General features: G+C 43.2%; 1 protein-coding gene across 4 annotated transcripts in view; it reads left to right on the forward strand.

Moving 5' to 3' along the window:
- Positions 1–12,636, forward strand: part of LOC120562594 (zinc finger protein 516-like) — a 47,810-nt gene extending 35,174 nt beyond the window's left edge. For 3 of the 4 annotated variants that reach the window (XM_039806390.1, XM_039806389.1, XM_039806391.1), the window contains exons 3-5: positions 1,081–2,448; positions 6,351–6,455; positions 11,788–12,636. In XM_039806390.1, the coding sequence (XP_039662324.1) occupies positions 1,081–2,448; positions 6,351–6,455; positions 11,788–12,005 (1,691 nt within the window). In that variant the 3' untranslated portion in view covers positions 12,006–12,636. Of the gene's footprint in view, positions 1–1,080; positions 2,449–6,350; positions 6,456–9,372; positions 9,444–11,787 lie in introns of all 4 variants that reach the window. The other variant, XM_039806392.1, reaches the window with a different exon arrangement.
- The last annotated feature ends 8,872 nt before the right edge of the window (positions 12,637–21,508 follow it).

The raw sequence follows: 21,508 nt of genomic DNA on the forward strand, positions 1-21,508 counted from the left end.
CCCTACTAAAACTGCCCAGCCCCAGGGCTTCACCTTGGCAGAGTCTGAGCTGTGTGTGTTGGTCAGTGTTGCCAACAGGAAGCCAAATGAAAAACAGATGGCAGGTTACTGTGGTGCTATTGTGAAAAAGAGGAGGGGTAGTGGAGAGTACCATTATATGCTACCTACAAAATCTGATCTGTTGGCGTGTGTGCATGTATGTGCTTGTCAGATCAGATAATGCTTAATGACCCAGCGTTCGGCTACTGTTGTGGTTTTCTGTTCAAAACCTCTGAATTCCAACTTGAGGATTTTCGTGCTTTACATTACTTTACTTTTAATAACCATTTAACAACCACTATGAATACAACTAATTCTACTACCATAATTCCCCATTTTTTTTATTTATTTATAGCCTTAGTCTCTTCCTGAATTCCTGAAATTTAACACTGAGAGATAGAAAGTTTACCAATATAATTCACTTGTAAAGAAAGACGGGTCACATGCGCCATCTTGTGGGGAATTCATAGAGCTGCACTTCAGGAATCAGAGCCTTACTATCAATAAACCAACTTAGCTTTATAATATATATATGTTATATTTGTCAAAATGTATTTACTGAACTCTCACTGTTTCTGTTGTTGTTTAATATTGTGGTGTAATTGTTTCACAGCCTATGGGCCATAATACATCCCAATCATTACCATAGAGATGAACCAACAACTCTCTGACACAGTTTTAACATCTGAACATTAAAAAAAAGTACTATCTATTAAAGGGCCCTCAAGATGCCCTTAAAACAATATCTAATGATGATACGATATAATTATTGTGTGTTGATATGTTTATTGTCCTTGTAGTAGGTGAAGTAATGGTTTCATTTCAGGATACATTCGTATGTAAAAAGATAAGAGGAGATATGGGAATACAGGCCAATACTGCAGCCTGGTGGCTGTTCAGCAAAACTACATCTGGATGGAACAATATGAATCTTGCACAGTGAGCTGTAGTAATGAGCTCTGACTTACAGCTGGTGGTAGAGAAGAGTATCGTCTCCTTTGCACTCATTGACCTTTATGTTGTCATTCCTTTTCCCTACAGATGAGAAGCCTTACATCTGCACCCTTTGTGACTTTGTCACCACAGAGTTGCAGGCCTATTTGACCCATGTCCGTGTCCAACACCCGGCTGCCCCCGGAGATAGACCCAGCCCCATTCCCAGCCCAAGCTCCAGCTCGGAAAGAGGCACCCCAAGTGGTTATCCCAAGCTCAAGAAAGTTCTTCTTCAGGGGTTGAACAACTCTGCATCCCCTCCTGCGTACCTTTCAGCTCGATCCTCCTCGCTCGATCCCGGCATGACCCCTGTGGATCTATGTGTGAGGGCTGAGGGCTGCAGGGGCATAGCCTCCCTAACCCAGGACAGGAAGAGCCTCCCTAGCCACAAGTGCTCCTTCTGCTCCCACTCCACCCGCTACCCCGAGGTGCTCTGGATGCACCAGACTGTGGCTCACCGCATCAACAGCAGCAGCTCCAATCTTGCTCCTAAATGGGCTCTCAAACACAGCTCCAAGGGCTCCAGGGACAACTTGTTATCCTCCAGGAGACGCACTGGTCCCCCGCCAGTCCTGGAGGGAAAGGAATGCCCACCGCTGCCTCCACTGATGCGTGCCCAACGTACCCAGCCCCCGACCTACTCCAGCGAGGTTCTAAAGAAAAGCAGGCCAGCCAGTCAGGCAGCCATGCCATCATCATCATCCTCCTCTACCCCCTCCTCCTCATTCTCCAGGGGCTCCTTATCCACCCCAGGCACCCAAGCTCGGAAAGTCCCCGTCCGGCCAGGCAGCAGCAGCAACAGCAACAGCAACAGCAACAGCAACAGCAGCAGCAACAGCAGCAGCAGCGTCAGACACATGGAGGACCAGAGTCATCAGTCTCGCTTCAAACCCAAAGCGGATATTTACCCTCGGGGAGGCTCGTCGTCTTCCTCCAGCTCCTTGGAGAAGAGCACCGGTGCCCTCTCACGATCCTCAGCCCCAAGCCCCAGCTCTGCTACTGCATCCCGGATGACTGACCGCTACTTGATGCCCCAAGAGGGCCTTGGCTTCATGCTGTCCAGCAAACACGGCCTATCAGAGTACAGCCGAGCAAGGGGTTCCCCTCATCAGCCGCTTCCCAACTCCCACGGCCAGAGCCGAGCTAACGCTACGAGGCCCAGCACCATCACCCACAGCTCCACAGCGGGACACAACTACGGATCTTCCCAGGCACATGGAGGCACTCTGCTGAATTCCTCCTCCTCCTCTTCTTCTTTGCCTTCAGAGGCTCGTGGAGATGTGAAGCAGGAGCCAATCGCAGAGACACCAGAGACGCCAAGTGACATCCTCGGCTTCCTCAAAAACTACAACCCCCACGAACTGGCTTCCCTCTACCACCGCTGGGGTGCAGCCAATGCAATGCTGGATCCAACTGGTAGGGAGCAATTTCAGTTTGATCATTTTGTTGACTTATTGACATATGTTTTTGTTAAAATGTGTAGTAACACAATGCTAAAACAGTTTTTTAAGTATTTCGTCGCTGTCGGGCAATAACCTTGTGTCTCCATATTACGTCATTTTAAAATTGCTTCATAAATCAATGCTATTGGTCACCCTTTATGTCAGCCTGTGGGTTTTACATATATTTTAACAGCGGCGTGGCGAGTCGATTTCCTGAAAAGCAACAATTTGTGATACCATCATTCAAAATAGGCTCTCTTTGAGAAAGCCCTTTGGAATCATCAGCTCACATACAAAATGCCAAAAGTCAGGAGTGGAATGTTTTCCAGTGACCGAGCATTTTGTTTTGAGCTGTTATGAATAGAATTGCCTGAAGGTGACAGGCTAAACCAGGAAAAAAAACACCCGCAGTCACCTACATACACACTTAATGTATGAGCCATATTCAATCAGGTATACATATTTATCTTCTCTAACACATGCTGCCTCTCTCTCTCACACTAACTCGCCATCTGGCAGAAAGTGATTGACAGACACATGTACTGCTCGATTCTGACAAGGTTTTGAATAATGAAGAGGAGATCCATTAAATGGGCACCCACACGTGTGCTTGCATGTTTGTGAGTGAGGCCGGATCCGGGGCAGCATGTGTGTCTGCGCATGTGTGTCCATATGTGCTTGGATTTTTAGATAGGAGAGTGTGTGTGTGTGTATTTTTTTTTTTTTATGTGGGAGACATGAGAGAACCTTTGCTACTCTCAGGTCTGCGAGGCATGCCTAGTCTCCAGCTCCACTCTCCCAGAAAGCTGTCACAAACTGTTTAGGTCACGGCTCTGCCTGACGAGAGACTCGCACAGATGCGAATGGAGAGATGCAAAACAGAGAGAGAGGGAAAATAAGAGGCAAAGAGAGAGATGAGACAGAATAATTACCCCACCAGCTGCTTTGGAAATGGTCATTACCGAACATGCGTATTATTTGCCCATTTTCAGCTGTGTCTCTAAGGTCAAGTGGGGCTGTATGGAGCCAGGGGTGAAAGACAACAGCCCCAGAGCAGACGCATGACATCGCCGTCACCCGTCCGGGCGCATATCGTCACTATCCGCCTTAGCCCTTTGAGTCACATGCTATAAAGTGACCTTTTTTGAACAACTGAGTCTTTTTCCCATTTCTCTCCGTAATATGTGTATGAGTGTGTGTGTGTCTGCTTGTGTTTTCCGTCCAGCTCTGTCTTGTCTTTCATTAGTGCATCAGTGAGAAGGGCTGGCGGCCCAGAGTAGAAGTAGAGTATCCAGAGGCCAGCAGTCGGGCTGCCAGAGACACTCTCTGTCACCTTCTCCGCCTCCCTGTCCTCCTTGTCCTGCTGTGTCCCTCCGATCCCCCCCCAGCCCCCCACACACCTCTCACTTTCCACACATACACATACACAAATCTATTGGGCACTGCCCAGGTATATGCCAGCCTTAATGCTTGGGGTTTTGATGCGTCTGCTGGGGGTTTGTGCAGTAGGCATCCCCCCTAACCATAAGCCACCCCACCCCCCGCCAAAAGAAAACAACCCAGGTCTGTTATCTGTCAACAGGAGAGGTCATTGGAGTGCTTGTTAATGTGTGTGTGTGTGTGTGTGTGGGTAGTGGTCACAGTTTTCTTCTTGCTGCTGTCCCTATGGCTCCAGCTGCTCTGACCACATTTACATGCCCACCAGAAAACATGATTATAACATGACTGACTGGTCCTTATTAAAAAGTTATCTAAATGATAAAAATGTAATGTCTGTAGTCAACAGGTTTCTTCATGCTGAATGGCATTAGCAACTCTCAAGAGTTGGGCTTCATGTCACATAACTTGCTTGTGGCCTTTTCCTTACACTGCCTCTCATTAACTGTGTTGAGTTAGAAATTGTCTGGTTTTGCCAGTGTTTGTTTTTTAAATTGGTCTTAAAGTAAAATTAAATAAAGATTGCCTGGGAGTTTAAGAAATCTGATGAGGAGGATGATGATATATCAGTCAATAGTATTTTTTTTAAAAACATAAACAATGTACAATCTTGATACAGATCACTTTGATTTAAAAACAATTTTTATTACGACCAAGATACATACTCAGTGGAAAATTTCACAGTTGAAAAATCATTTGACAAACTATGTAATGGCAAAGCTTTTTCTAAATTACCTCAGCCCTAGTTTGGCATGTTTGTAGCGCAATATGTAGTTTCTTATCGGCTGACATTACAACGATAATAACGATATATCTTCAATAAGCTAACATCAGCTGATATATGGGCCCCGCAAATGCATTGGTCTAACTTTTATTAAAAAAAAGACATTAAAACAAGTTTTAAATGGAATTTTGTAACATGCAACTAATGGAATGATGCTCTTGTTAATTCATCCAGTTTGCATTATTTCAGTTTTATCGAATATGAACACAGCTTAAAGAATTTTTTAAGTTTTGCAGAAATTCTGACAGAGCAGGAAAGTTCACTTATCAACAATGATGTGATCTTTCCCATACCTCCACTACGAGACTAACTGAGAGAAAACCTTCCTGCTTTCACATTTACTCATTTCACGTCATGTCACGAGACAGAACTTTTGAAATCATCAAAATTCAAGTTTTGGGGTGCCCAGGTAGCTCACCTGGTTGAACGTGCGCCCCATGTACCAAGGCTCAGTCCTTACCGCAGCGGCTAAGGTTAGATTCCAAACCGCAGCAATTTGCTGCATGTCGTCCACCCTCTCTCTTTCCCCTTTCCTGTCTGCAGCTGTCCTATCAAATGAAGGCCAAAAAAGCCCCAAAAAGACTCAACAAGTTTTTTTGAGGCCCTCAACATGTTAATCTGACTTGCACGTAATGGTAGTGTTGTTGTGTCATTGTGTGTGTGTGTCCAGTGTGCGCCACAGCCTATGCCTCACTTTCCTCCCTTGGACCAGACACACATATATAGGCCTACAACTCTTGAAACACATACACACGCAGACACACACACCTGACATGTGACACACGGGCCGCAGAGCGGGCACATCACAGCCGGGGCGTTTTAATTGCCTGTAATTTATGCGGTGTGTGTGTGTGCTGTGTGTGTCTGGCTGTCAGCCTCTGAGATGATGCTGTGTGACAGCTGCAGTCCAGCCCCGGGAGCTAGCCGCTCATAATGACACATTAGACATACTAATGATGCCTGCGCGAGTCCACTACTACTGACGCTGCCTACCTCCACCGCTGCAGCCAGGCTCTGTGCTTATGTACACCCACTCACTTTCTGCCCATAACTGACCTTTACATCGCCATTCAATCTCAAAATGTCTTCTGCTTCGGAATAAACTGATGCTGATGTCCACCTTTTCCAACACTCTTATCGAAAAAAACTGGCCTTTGAATTTGAACGCCTTTGTTTTTTTTTTTACGCTTTTCATTTTTGTCTTTTGGTATGTGAAATTTTAAGATTCCATATGTGAAACCTGTGCCAAAAAGGGCTTATGTTTTAAACTCACCTGTCTTTGAGAGAGTGGCATTGTTTATAGACGACACCTGATCAAGACCACATTTGGCAAAACATCTGCTGAGCTATAAATGGGTGTAGCAAGAAAGACATACAGTACTTAGAATGTTGTGATATGGATTCATTCATTAAATAGATAAAAAAAAGGTGACTTGGAATAACTTATAATAATAATAACTTCCAGAACTATCTTAACACAGCTGTATCTGCTAACAGTACATCCCATATGTTCGATTTATATCGTACCTCTGTTTTGACCACCTGTGATGTAAATGTGCTCTTTAGTACTTTGTTTAATCATATGTTTCTGTCTTCTCTCTGTGTGTGTGTGTGTGTGTGTGTGTCTGTGTGTGTGTGTGTGTGTGTGTGATCAGGGATGCTGAGGTCTATGATGCGGCAGGGACAGTATTTCTGCCATGAGTGCGGGAAGAGTTTCAGTCAGCCCAGCCACCTGCGCACTCATATGAGATCCCACACAGGTACAAACCCACTCACAAACACAAACCCACTCAAAGGAACACAGATCTCATACATTTCGCATACTTCCAGTGGCAAATTAATAGACAAATTAATGGAAACGCCTCATTTTGATCAACTAGATCACAGCTTTTAACCCGTGCGTTTTGTTGAAATTGGCTTTACTTCCTCATTGCTTGTATGCGTAAAAATAATAATAAATGCATTTACCTTTTCTCTTAAAATATATTTTCCTTCTTCTGACCTTATTGAAACCCAATGTGTAGAAAAGTATTTTAAAACTGAGCTTGCACATTTGATTGAAGTGACCAAATGTGAAAATGAACATGAAGCTTTTTTTTTTGTATTACAACAAATAAGGAAATAATTCATGTTTTGTATATTATATGGGCTATGTATGAACAAATAGTATGTGAATTATTAGTATTATGTTTGCCAAAAAAAGTAATTTCAAGACAAAGAAATGTACTCGAGCCGTTACTTCTGTTTGGGGTCAATTACATGATATTAAAACTGTTGTAATTTTCATTTTGAAACATGTCATACGTTCAAAATCATGCTTATCTATAGCTTTAAGTTAGTATCAAGATGGTCTCGCATTACCAGACCTTCCCCCACAGCGCTGCGGAGGAGGGTCTGGCTAGTCCACGCAGCATTCCGGGGATGGGAGAGAAACGTGCTCTGGTTTATTGCCATTTCTTTAAACCAATCACAATCCTCTTGGGCGGCGCTAAGCGCTGGGCGGAGCGACGGTGCCTCTGCAAAATAGCCTCGGGAAGGAACTTGTTTTGGTGGAACGCGTGTACGTTCAAAAGTTGTTTTAGTCGTGCAGCAGAAAACTCCGATTGGACAGATAGTCTAGCTAGCTGTCTGGATTCACCCTGCAGAGATCTGAGGAGCAGTTAACCATAGTCCTCACAAATCCACCGGAGATTAGAATGCCAAAACAAAGAAAGCGGAAGGTGACGGACATCTGGCCGAAAATAAGGACATCCAGCGAAATTTCCAGCGTCGCCTGGGCAATCCTGGAAGTGGAACGTGTTTGATATGGTATCAAGATGATTAAACATTGTTAGGGATGTTAGTTGTGCTGTTAAATCGGGTCCTGGGTCTCCAGGAACCCAAACAGAACAATCAAGTCCTTTAACAGGAGTTTTTAAAGTCATACTGTATGCAGTAACTAAAAGAGTTTTTTTAAAGAAACTGTAGAATTATTTAAAAGGGAAGGGTGTGACAGACAGACAAACATCCTCAGGACACAAGCATTTGTTGCACACTGTAAGTCCAGCATCCTGCTTAAACCTGTGGAACAACCTTATTAGCTACTTGTTATTCATGCACTACTAGATGTTCCCACTTTTATGGCCACTCCTCCAACAGTCACTCATTCCCGTGACACCTGTGCACACACACATCATCACCCACGCAGCCATTTATTCAACTTAGAAACACTCGCATGAGATATAGAGAATATATGCATGGGGATTCGCATTCTCAACGATATTTCATCGCCTGACTGTCCATACGTCCGCTACGTTCCCGCATTCTCCGAAATAAATCAAAACAGATCTTTTTGTTCAGTTGAGTGTGACAGCCAGTCTGTGAGTCCTTCCCCGCCCTGGGCTGGGCAGCTGTCTCTATTTTTTAAACTGAAACGTGATTTGCTCCGGATACTGACCTGTGACAAATTTTATACATTATTAATCACATGTCAATTAGAGAGATGGAATTGCGCATTCTAATGAGGCAGAACAGCATTTGTCCACGCCAACTTTAAGAGGCTATTTGCATGCGTGCCCGATGCCATTCTCTAAACAGCTTGATATAGACATCCTGCCTTTTCCTCTACTTTTCCTTAGTGCACTTTCCATTCCATTCAATCCCTTTATTTCCACTCTTTTCCTTTCCTTTTTCTTGTTTCCTCCCAGTTTAACCCGTCCTATCCTATCCTGTCCTCTTTTTTTTCTATTTCCTCTCATCTCGCACTTTCTCTTCCCCTCTTCCTCTTTCATATCCTCTATTGTTTCCTCTCTTCTGACCTTTTCTTCTCTTCACTTCCTTTTCCCCTCTTGTTTCCTGTCATTTATTCTGCTCTCCTGCTCTTATTTCCTCTATAGTCTTCTCGTCTCTCCTCTCATTTCCTCTCACCTCGCCACCCACAGTCTCTCTCCCCCTCTTTCTCTCCCCTTTTTCCTCTCACCTCGCCTTTCCTCCTCTACCCTCTCCTCTCCTATTGGGTCTGCCTTCCTCCCTCTTCATTTCCCCCCTTCCTCTTCCCTCTGCTGTCCTGTCATGTCCATCAGCCGGGCCGGCGGTGATCACAGTAGACAGTGAGATAAGTAGCTTCTTTATAGAGAGTGTGAATGATATGTGACACAGCCAGTGATTCTAAGTGACAGAGGCCAAATGGTAAGTGATGCAGCGCTCAGCTCCCCCCCCCGCAAGCCCTGTTGTAAAAAAAACACACACACACACACACACACACACACACACACACACACACACACGCCCATGCATAGGGTCGGTAAACACTCGCCGAGGCTGTAATTAATGTTGTCACCGATGGTTGTCTTCAGCATTGGACGTGCACACGCAGAAAAGGCCAGCCACCCCGAGGCCTCTATTAACATGCGTCATATTAAATCATGGACTTGCTTCCACCAGGTTCCATCACCACCATCATCACCACCACCACCATCATCATCATCACTGCCAGCTCCCCTCCATTAGCAAGGGTGCTGGTGGCAAACGCTACTGTGTGCGGGTGGTGGTGGAAAGGGGGTGGGGGAGGGAAAATGCTTGTGTGGATCTGGTAGAGCTTTTAACCGAATGCCCCCCCCACCCCATCCTCCTCCTTTTCCCCCCCCCATCCTCCTCCTTTTCCACCCCCACCCCCCCATCCTCCTTCTCCCCCCACAGTTGGGTTTGATTTTAACGGACTCCACAGAGGTACTGACGCTCACACCACCGCTTCTGAAGCTCCCAAACAAGTATGTGGCACGATGGCTAACCACTGGGCTCCCTCATCGCTTCTGCATGTTTCGTATTATTTTTTGTCTCACCTCCGCATGTTCGTCTGTGTCAACCCCCGCAACCCCCATCCTTTTGAGTGTGTGTGTGTGTATTTTTTTTTCTTCATGTGTAACAGTCACATGTGGCACCTTCTGCACGAGGCATTAACACCTGGCACTCTGACATGCTGCTGGATCACACCTGACATTAGCGTGTGTATCCGGTAATCCATATCACAGTCGTCTCGTTGGAAAGAAACTTCAATTTTTGTTTGAATTACACTTGAAGGGTTAGTGGTTCCTTTATTAATTGAGAAGAAATTACCAGACGCTTGATGAATTCAATTTAAGCCTTAATACAATAATAATTGTGATTCTTTTATTTTATTTTTTTAACACTGTTCACTATTCTTGCGGATTCTTTCAAAACATGGTTGCATCACTTCTTTGTATTCAAGTGTGGTTTTTGTCTTTGGCTGGACTGAATTCACACTTTTAAATATATACAATGAAACTTGTAAGTTAAATTTGTAAATCAAATGTGTAATGTCCAACGGTAACTTAGGGTGACAGCACATTATTTTTTTGCTTTTTTTTTCCTGTTAGAAATTCATATAAAACAACAGTAATTCAGCCTATCAGTAAAAGCAGTTAATGCAAACTAATATTAAAATCAATTAAATGAGGAAAGAAAGGACAGATTGACCAATAATGAAAGTAATGGTTATATGAACAAGAAAAGTTCAAATGGGTTTTTAACACACAAACATGTAGCAAACGTAAAGAATTGCAAACACATTCCCTGTACTTTCTCTAATGTCTTTAAAGAGTTTTTAGAGTCAGTCATTGAGACAGAGGAGGAACAGAGGCGTAAATCTCTTCTGCTTTGACATTCGGAAAGAGCCGGTTTCTACACCCTGCACACACACATCTTAATTAATCACACACATCTCTCACACACACACACATGGACTCAGATTTACCGCACACTATGAATGATGGGAGCAGGCGCAGCGGAGGGGTCCAATTAGATGTAGTGTTGACGCTGCTTTACGGTGACGATAACCTTTATTATAATGTAGTGCGGCGGTCCCGTCAGCGATGTTCCCTCGCAGGACCATGTCGTGGAGGTTCTTCGCTTTTCTTCTCACGTCTAACCTCGCCGTCTCTCCAGCTGTTTATATTTCTTTCTTTTTTTGATTTCTGTGATTAATTATACCTTTTTTGTTTTTATCTCTCTCTTTCTCAACCCCCCACCCCCATTCCGCACCACGCCACCCTCCCCTCCCATTCTTTCTCTCCGTTGTGTTTCTGATGATGTATGATAACAGCTATATTTCCCTGTTTCTTCTTCAGGGAGAAAGGTGCGGGAGGGGCACAGGGAGTCATTTGTTTTCCCGCTTTGATACTCTTCCATTTATCAAAATGATAATTAGGTGCAATTAAATGGCAATCTCATTTGTTTTGTTCAGGTGTGTGTTGCTTAGTGTCTTCTTATTATTTATTTTTTTAATATATTTCTGCAGCGGTGTCTGTGCCATTGTAGGTCAGTCTAATTAGGAGAGAGAGTACGGTGTGTGGGTGTGTGTGTGTGTGTGTGGGGAGGCATGGGGTGGCCCAGGTGATTGAGAGAAATACAAAAGTAGGACTGTTCAGACAGGGGATGTGTGGCGCTCTTCTCCAGATGGCAGGAAAGAGAAAAGGAAGAGTTTGAGTTTGAATTTTTCTCTGTTGCCATCAAGACGTCGTTATATTTTACCTGCTTTTCAAACTAATCGCCACGCTAATTCATTTATCCCTTCTGCAATTTTGACTTTTAAATGGATGAAATCTATTTTTTTGATTATTACTTATCTACTCTCCAGGGTGTAGGATCTATATGTAGGCTTGTGTGCTGTTATGTGTGGGTGTATGCCTGTAGCTGCTCTTAACTAATTTCCCCTTGTGGGATTAATACTGTACATGTGTTGAATTGAGGATCGAAAAGCAAAGTTAACTTTTTAAGTGAAATTAGGTGTTAAAAAAAGGAAAGAAATTTAATGTGAACGCTGCTCTTTTCCTGCATAATATTCCCCTATTTCTAGACGAATGCCATCATGTGTCTCGGTTTATGCTTGTCTTGTGTGTTTGTTTGTTTCTGCCCCCTTTTTTATTTTCCACTGCAGCTCTCATCCGAGTGTACACCGTTGTGTCTTGTTAAATCTCCTGTATATTCAGCATTCTCTAAAAAGTCTTGTCCTCTCCAAATCTTGTCTATGCGTTCCTCTCTGGCCTCTACCTGAACCTTTCAACCTAATGTGTGCTTTGTGTGCGTTTTCCTCAGGGGAGAGGCCATTCCTCTGCCAGCTCTGCCCATACCGAGCATCTCAGAAAGGGAACCTAAAGACGCACGTCCAGAGTGTCCACCATATGCCTTTTGACAACAGCCAGTACCCAGACACAAGGAGCTTGTTACTGAGCCGGGAGGAGCGAGGAGCGCTGGCTGCCAAACACCCACCAGCGCCCCAACAACAACAACAACAACAACAACAACAACAGTAGACCATCTGATAGATCGGGATCTGGACGTGGGACCAGACTAGTCAGGGAATCACACAATCTAAAAACACTATCGCCATTCCTAAAAATCAGAGGAGTCCTCTCCACGCATCATCCTTTAATGACCTTAGAAGAATTATCTACAATGAAGACTCTTGTAGTTGGGTTTTTTTTTTTTTCACATAAGAAGCTAGTTAAAGCTGTGCTAGGCAATTTTAGCAGCAGAGAAGAGTGTCTTATCTACTAACGGAAAGAATTTCTGGTGAAATTCTGCATTTGGAAATAAAAAGAAAAAAAAGAAAAGAGAAGTGTCAGGTGTGTGCACACAGGTGGGACATATTTTTTTTTCTCCGCACAGAAGAAATGAAGAGTGAAAAAGTGTCCCCTCAGCAGGAAAGCTGGACTCACCAAGGATCGATCTTTTGCTAATTTAGTTTGAAGGTTGGCAACACTGGGCAGATTGTGTGTAGTTTACATCACCTTTCAAGGATTTCTGATTATAGAAGCCCTCAAAATTCAAAGAGTTGCCTCTTGAAGCCCTCAAAATTCAAAGAGTTGCCTCTTGAAGCCCTCAAAATTCAAAGAGTTGCCTCTTGAAGCCCTCAAAATTCAAAGAGTTGCCTCTTGCTGCCATTCCGGAGGCACCAACGAGCGAAGTTGCCCAGTGCAGCTTTACGAGAAAAGCGACGTTTTTACGAAGAGAAGCGGAAAAACTGAACTTGAATGCAACTGCTTGTGTTTTGATCAAGGACTGTGGCATTGCATGGCTGCTGTAGTTGCCCCCCTTTCGTTTTTTTTCTTAGCTTTATTGTATAAGAGTTTGTGCATTCCTCAGGACACCAATCATCAGAGATGAGAAAAAAAGATGCTCCGCAGTTCATCAACAGTCAATTTACAAATGAAGACTTGCATCTGTCTCCGTCTCTCTCTCTCTCTGTGTGTGTGTGTGTGTGTGTGTGTGTGTCTGGGTGCACAAGTGTGTAAAACTCACCTCCCTCCAGTCCAGAGTGTAATGTTAGAAGTGCAGTGACCACTCTGAGGCTGTGTAGCTGATGATTGGAAGGAGCGAGAGAGACAGAGAGAGAGAGAGAGAGAGAGAGAGAGGGAGAGAGGGAGAGAGAGCGCGCGTTAATGGAGGTGTCTGCTTTAGTGCTCATTAAAAAGAGTGTGCGTTTTTAATAGCCAATATAAATGAGCTTACCAATTTTATGGGCAATCAATTATTGTCCATTTAAGATGAAGGGACTGAGTGTAGGCAGTTTTCCTCCATAACTCCATCATAATAAAGAGTGTTTCCGACACTTCTGACTTTGAGTTAGTCTGACAGTGGGGAATGCAGGAAGACGCTAGCTCGGCTGTGGATTGCACTGATTAAACTCTGACTTGTGCGCTTGCAAAAGAGAATATGGTACTAGTGTTAGCCAGCAACATTTTCATTCATATTGCTAAAGGGCAACACTGACCTTTTGGCCTGTTGGTTTTTAAGAGACGAAAGCTTTGGTACCAAAACCACCCCAGTCTCTCTGGTAGGAAGCCTGTCAACAGCCCTAACCACCTTAGCACCAATGTAACCACAGGGGTCACAAGATACTTAACTCGATAGAAGAGAAGAAAAGAAAGTTCTTCTTCACAAAGTTAGCTTTCTTTTTTGTGACTTTTCTCATCTTGTAAAGTAGTGAAAAGTTTAACGCGTTCAGGGCTCTAAAAGTGACTCAAACTATTTGACAAGAGAATTTCAGAGCCAGGCTAGCTGGTTTCCTCATTTCCATTCTGTGCTAAGCTAAGCTAAGCTAAGCGGCCACTTGCTGGATTTTTATTGGACAAACATGAGAGTGGTATTTATCTGCTTCTTGTCTAAATCTCTGCAATTAAGTGAATATTTCTCCAAAATGTGCCAAACTATTCCTTTAAAAGTGACAGGTTGGTTAAACAGATAAAAGCGACATATAATTCAACATGTCCGCTGTAACAGCGCATGCACATTCAACAGAACAAACTACCAGAGGTAAAGAGCTGATTTTGTTACCAAAGCATTTAAGCAGACCAAAACTCCCATACTGTCAGGTCTAGTTTTTTGAATGGTGATGTGAAGATTTGCATTCTCATAGAGAGAGAGAGAGAGGGAGAGAGAGAGAGAGAGAGAGAGAGAGAGTGCAGCCAGAGTTCAGGATGTCAGGCTTCCAGAGAGTTTAGATGGAGACGTTTTGAAGCCTATTGAATCGTAGAGCCGCCACAGCCTTAACACAGGTGTATTGTGTGTGTGTGTGTGTGTGTGTGTGTGTGTGTGTGAGAGAGAGAGTATGCATTTATGTGTGTACGTGCATTCTTTTCAAACCTCTCCATACTGTATAAGTACTCCAGCCTCCCTCTATGCTTTGTATACTAGCCTACCTCCTTCGCGATTAAAAGCCTGTTTTAAAGGTGCAGTAAGTGATTCTGCCCCCGTTCTTTGCTCGGAGGAGATGGAAAAAGAAGAACAGCAAGGCAGTTAAAAGTGGCGCAGACGTACAGAGCAAGAGTGGAACCGTGGAGACATTTTTGTATGCATATTGAGTCAAAATTCAAACCTGTTAAAAGATGACAGAGCATACAGAGTACTGTACTTGCCATCTATTTTGAGATCTCCGTAGATTTTCCATGATGATGAAATGGTCGCTATACCAGTGGGTTGTTGGGTCATGCATACATACATTGTGTGCTTGAATATGCCTAATAATTCACAAATGTGTATACTGAAGGTGTGGGTAGTGAAAATACTTGAAAACGGATACTCTAGCCTTCGAGGTAGTGTAGTACTAATACCAATGTTGTACAGAATTCCCTTTAAGACTAACTCCTCAGTTATGAATTTGTACTCCGAAGTGTGACTTAGAAAAACTATGAAGCAGGAGTGAGTGTATGTAATATAAAGTGTATATCTGTAATCCACTCTTACCAAACCCTTATATACAGCGGTAGAAACCAAATGGCATTGCTAGTGCTCTTAGACTAGGTTACTGCTTTAACCGTTCTCATTTTGTCCCATTCTAGCTAAGGTTTCTTTGAGAATGTCTTTTCATGGTGCCAGCTAACACATGTTAATGTCATTTCTGGTTTAGAGGCTTTTTGTGTGGGTGATTCCATAGGTTAATGGCAAAAGATTTGTTCTGTGACGGCCGTGTGGCACAGCTTTTTAGCTTCGTTTCCCCATTGAAAGTTTGATACTGCTAGGCACAGCACTGCTTATTTTTTTTCTTTTCATAAAGATGTAAGAGTATGTTTTTAGTCGTTCTCTTCGCTAAACTGTAGGATTTGTTCAGTAGCTAGTCATGGCTGCCCTCCCAGAGGGGCTGGCAGGTGTTGTTCTTTTTCTCTTTGGTTGGGTTATTATCATGTTTCTTAAGTTGTATTTTTTGTGTCCGTATTGCTTTTTTTTTTCTTTTTTTTTTTATGAATTTCATGATTAATTTACCTTAGAAGACATTATTATTCCAAATGTATTTGGTTGATATCTGTATTTATTATCACTTCAAAAAGGATTAGAGGACAGAGGCAGACAGGAGCGTTTGTTTTAATTTGATTTTTTCGGGGTTGTTTTTGTTTTTAATACTGTGTAGTTTTCATGCCAGATGTGAAAGCTCTACCTCGTCTGAGCCATTCTCAGTTCTGTTACACTTTTGTACATCATTTCAAAAAGATGTAATGTCATGTCCACAATAAAAGACACACAAAATGGCACCTGTTGGCGCTGTTTCATCTGGTTTAGTTTGTTTGTGTTTAAATTTACCGCAGCCGCTGTGACTGAACACGTCCAAGTTTAGATGAAAAAGCATCACAGATTCACAGTTTGCAAATGTTCTTCTTCCCTTTTTACCCACACTGCCGGTGTGAAATTTACAAAGAGCAATGCAGTGCACCGTCTCTGAATATCGACGAGATTAAAAAAAACTAAGCATATTTTGTATTCTTTTGTCTCTCACGCGACTTATTCTTGCCACGGTCACTCGCTGTCGTCGTGTTACTGTCGTCACTGTGCACACAAGCTTTACTGCTTTATCAATCCTCAATATTCATGTCCACAATTCCTCCCTGACTGCAGCTACAGTACACAAAACCCTGTTAAACCTACATTTTTACTTTGTTACAATGTATCTTTCAAATTAACAGTTGAAACTGTTCTTGGAATTGTACCCTAATAATACCATATGGTTAGCATTGTCACCTTGTAACAGGGCGGCCCCTGTTCAAAACTAAATGGGGCCCTTATATGTTGTGTGAGGAGGGAAGTACAGCATAAATGACTTAAGAACGTTTTTCAATATGCAACCCATTTACATATACTGTATAACTTTCAGCTTATCTGAATAAGTTTCTGTTATAACGAAATCAATATAAACATTGATATATGGTTTAAATAGTACTTTAGCAGGTATACTTTTATTTATAATGGTTATATTCAAACAAAATGTGATACTTGTCTCCCAGACAGTTCTAACAAGGCCTTTTTATCTTCCAGTAACCGGGTGTAGTTCATCCCGAAGTTAGAAATAGCCTACTTTACTTTTCTCATTTAAATTCTTGTTCAACCGTTAGATTCAACAGGCTGATGTTACATTTCTGTCTGAGCCAGCGGTAAGACAAACCCGTCCCCTTTATCTGCCTAACCTATAAGATCTATGGTGACATATACACCAGGGGTTAACAGTTGTAAATTACCTGAGTTTAGTTTCTTTGCTTTCTCTCCTAAATGCCAGTAATTTCTTTTTACCACATAGTGGGACATTCATGGAGCATTCATTTGGAGTCGCGTTTCTGGCCACCTGGTGAATAGAAGTCCAATATTCACTCTCTTTTACCTCCGTTTTTGGTCTCTACCAGCTTGTGAGAGAAATATTGAATTATTTAGCCGCTAAATGCTCCACTATGTGTCAGTCTGCTGGTAATGTATAGTCAGTTACTTTGTAGAGGTTTTTCACTGAAAAAGGCATCACTATGAGAGCCGTGAGAGTGAATCAAATGTTAACGTTGTGGGCCGAACATTTAAACGAGCTGAAACTCACTATAAAGCTCTGTGAAGCCGAGCGGAGCTGCATATTCAGGCAATAATGCTCTGTAGGTTTATCACTATGAGCGACCCCTTTTACGTTGTCACATACTTTTCAAATATCGCTTATAGCCACTTTAACAGTTAGAGTGTACTAAAGGAATTTCTGGTGTAGTTTCTTTAGTATGTTAACTGGTGTGACCAATGTATCCAGTGTCCAGGATGTTTCACTGCCTTTGAAATAATGGGATAGGTATCAGCTTAGTTGGATGGGTGAATAGGATGCGTCTGACCACTTAGGGTGCTGCTTACTCTGCCATTTTTAATGTTTAATATGTTTGTTTGTTTATGTATGCACCATGTCACCAAGGCAAATTCTATGTAAGTGTAACTTATTGTGGCAGTAAACCCTTTTCAGATTATAGTGTCTCATGGTGTACACGTAAATGTATGACCACCCTGACATCAAACTTGCCATCCTTGGAGAGATGCTTTTCTCACTGCTAAAAACAACTAGGTTACAGATTGTCTATACATTAGACAATATTGCATCTATTTTCTTAAATCTTGTGGCTTTGATTCGGCTCCACATGCAACCTCCACGACCTGCAGAAGAAAGTAGTCATGATTCATGAAGATGAGGTGAAAACAGACCAGACCTAAGCCACACTGCAAGCTGTTCCCTTTCATAAGATGTGACATGTTTGATGGATAGCGACTTTGATGTTCGTCCGGGGCCCGTTGGCACCTTGATGTCCATGTGTGGCCATGCGGTTGAAGTCGAGCTGCCAAGCAACGGTGATGAGAAACCCTCACCCTTCAACTACGAAGGGCCACCTAGGGATTTGTTGCTGCTTTGCCAGTCTCTTTCATGTTCAGTGTCTATGTGCACCATCTGTCTGTCGATTTGAGCGACGGGTGAATGACGGGTTCCCTCTGAGAACATGGCACATAACGTTAATGCCAGGCAGGCCCGCAGGCTGAGAAAAGAGTGCAGCTGCCCGTCACTCTTCCTAACCTCATCAGTCACTGCGAAGGCAGACGTGACGGCCCTGAGCTCCCTGGAAAACCTGTTCGCTGACATCACTTCTTTCTGTCACACAGCAGAGAGAAGCTGACTGACTGAATGACTGACTGAGACGGAAAATACACCAAACGTCAGGCTGACTCAGATTTGATGGACAGGTGTGGTGGAGAACACAGCATAATGTGCTTTTCCTATTTTACTTCTTTATGTCGCAAAATAAAGCTGTTTGCTTTTAAAGACATGTCACCACAGGGCTTTATCTACATTTAACTTTTGCCTTTGAGCAGAACATGTACAAGGTTTTTTTGTACCTGTTTCGATGCACGTGTATTGCTAATTTAATTGTGGTTGCAACTGCAACCGACATGGGTCTTTGAGACAGGATTTTTGGATCGACACTACTTGTGGCAGATATTGTATATTTGAATGATTTTGAATAGGATTAGGATAAGAATCATATTCTGATCAAGGTGACAAAGCCTTGAACAACATTTAGACTTCCATGGAACAGTAAAGGCATCAGTATGCTTCAAAGTAAATACTTTTTGCATTGTCGAACAGCGTAGGAAACCCCCTTTCTCCACAGCTTTTCGACGTTGGATCTGATGGGGCTGTGTCTGACAATTTTTGTAACTTCACGAAACCAAATCTGACAAGCAAGCCCATTTCACGCAGCATAAGAAAGTAGGCAGGATTTACACTCTCAATCTCTCTTCTTTCATTCCTCACAAAAACACTTTAATCACTTTTCTTGTTGTTCAAACGAGTGCAACACTAAGAATAACTTCAAGGAGAGATTATTAAAAAAATGTGCGCCGTTACCCCCTTTTGATCGATATGACAGCTTTTCACTCCGCATTCGATTGTGGCTATTCGTTATAAACATGTTTGCCTTTATGGGGTTAGGCACACAAATTCTATGGCAATGCGTCCAATAGTTGTAGAGATATTTTAGCTTTGAACAAAGTTGTGGACTGACCAATTGACAGGCTGACATTGCCATCCTTAAAGGTACCCCGCTAGCAAGACTAAAAACCCTTCAATACTTAAAACTGTCTGGCAGACATCCAAAAAATGTCTTACTTTTGTGCCATCCTGTGGTAGTATCAATAATGGCAGTCAGAAATGCGCATCACTACACCTATGCCCAAGGACCTGACCCTGGCACACACAATAAAGGGGCTGAAAGGGACACATGGACTGCACTAGTTTTCACCAGAATTGCTTGATTTTCCTGCAAACAAAACTTCAGCTATCAAAATGACTAGGGCCAGTTTCCAACCCTTGTTACAATACACTGTATTGCGTGACTCTTCCTGAGCATACCTTGAATTTCATCCATGTTTTTCTGGTATCTCTTGCACTGTTCCTGCATCTAAGAATGAACCGTAGTCATCCCTCTGGAGTAGCTTCCTCTCTTCTTGCATGCTCTGAAGCTCTGCTGTGTACCGTCCAAGTCAGAGGGCATGATCTATATCTGCCACCAGGGAGCACTATCCCTCTCTAATGGCTGCTAAACGGCCTTCATCAGGAGGATAAGGGCCACATCATAGACCAAATGGCATTTGTACATGTGCAACGGCTGCGGCAGCGTGGGCGGTCGAGGGGTAAATATACTTAAAACACACTACGGTGTATATATGAGCGCGGCAGCCTTGACTACAGTTACCACCAGAGAGTCCGACTCTGCATCTCCCAGGCAAAAGGCCAAACACATTTACAACACTTCAGGTGTCTGCGACACAAGAACGCCCTCTCCACTGTGAAATATGTAAATATTGCACTAATCAAAGGGTTGTGGAATCTCAAAATGCCACGGAAAGGTTATGACCCGGAGCCTGTGCTAATAGGGGAGTGAGGGGGGGGGGGAGAGGAAGAGGAGGTGATGGAGGGAGGACCGGGGGTTGAGTTGTGGCGGCGGCGTGGGGGAGTGGAGGAGTGACAGCTACCACAGGCGTTTCTCCTGCCTGAGGAGGACCTTCACATGCTGACCTCCGCCTCCTGCACTCCAACACTCTGACAGTAATGAATAGGAAGGGGCTGTTTATGCATATCAAATGTTATTTACTCTCCCACAGTCAACTGTAGCCACAGAGGAAAGAAAGAGAGAGCAGCAAAACGCCAGGATATTCCCAAAGACCGTGGGCTGCCATTAGAACAATGTGGACAAGAATGCAGAGGCCTCTGCGGTGCACTGAGGTTAATCTATCTATCGCAATGAATTACATGACATGGTTTTTGTGGGGCTCGAGCTTTACTTGCTTTTTAAAATGCTGCATTGTTCACCGCCTTCATTTCTTTTTCCCAGGATCGGAGTGCTTGACAGAAACAGAGTACCTACATGAAAACAAGCCCTCGCGAGGACATAAGTGAACTTGACACTGAACTCCTCTTGATATCTAGCCCACATGACTATTTACTTCAACTATCTCCAGCTCTACCAAACTAAAGTCTATATCCAGAGACAGAATCAGGGGGGGGACGTTAACATACATTCTAGTCATGTAATATGTTTTTAAGCAGGATTAATTCTTTTTCACATTGACATGATTGGTCTTAAATAGCACAAACCTTAAAAGCCAGAGGGAGGAAAAGCCTGAGCGGAATTATTCAAGGGAATGACGTTCGACGTCAAGCTCAAGAAAATAACCTTGAGCACGAACAATGAAGAATCAGCCGCCAGAAAACGTTTGTGTTTTTTTTTTTTTTTTCTTTCTTTCTTTTTTCAGCGCTGCGTGTCACCGTCATCGGTTTACGACTCGGCTTCATTTTCCATCACCCCTTGTGAGAATTAAGTTGGATCTTAAGTATGTAAATGAGAACCTATTCGGTGGCCCCCACCCTCTCTTATATGAATCCCAGGACAGACCATGACATTTAACATCGCCTTCACTAATTTGTGCTTAATAGCCAAAAAGTGATTAGAATTAACATTAATGACATTTCATATGTCTCCCCTTTTACATTCATTACCCCTTCTTCTGCTGCTGATACTTAACCAGCTAATGCTGGTGGCTGCTTCTTGCAGCTTAAATTTCACGTTACACTTTTGGCAGAGATCTTTCAGGGGTTCTTTTTTTTTATACTTTAATTTTGTTCTGCTCCTTCGCAAGAAGACAACAGGGAAGGAGAATTAAAGAAGGAGGGGGTCGTATAAAGCCTTTAAGTTGGGAATCTATTCTATCGGTCACACCATTTACCAATTGACATGAGCATCGCAGTAGATTAAGAAAAAGGGAGGGGGGGGGGGGTCATCTCTTTTCTGGCTCAACGCCTGTTCTATCACCCTCGGCCCCTTCTTGTTCAAACAAGTGCTGTCCGATACCCTTCATCTCTTCTTCTCCTTCAGAGGCTTGAACCTCACTCTATAGTTTCCCCCCCAGCAAAGCCGAATCACAGAGGATAACAGAGCCTGGAAAAAACGCTGGCATTTTATTATCATTCCTTTGCTAAGAT

Source organism: Perca fluviatilis, chromosome 7 (genome assembly GCF_010015445.1).
Source record: "Perca fluviatilis chromosome 7, GENO_Pfluv_1.0, whole genome shotgun sequence".
Classification (NCBI taxonomy): Eukaryota; Metazoa; Chordata; class Actinopteri; order Perciformes; family Percidae; genus Perca; species Perca fluviatilis.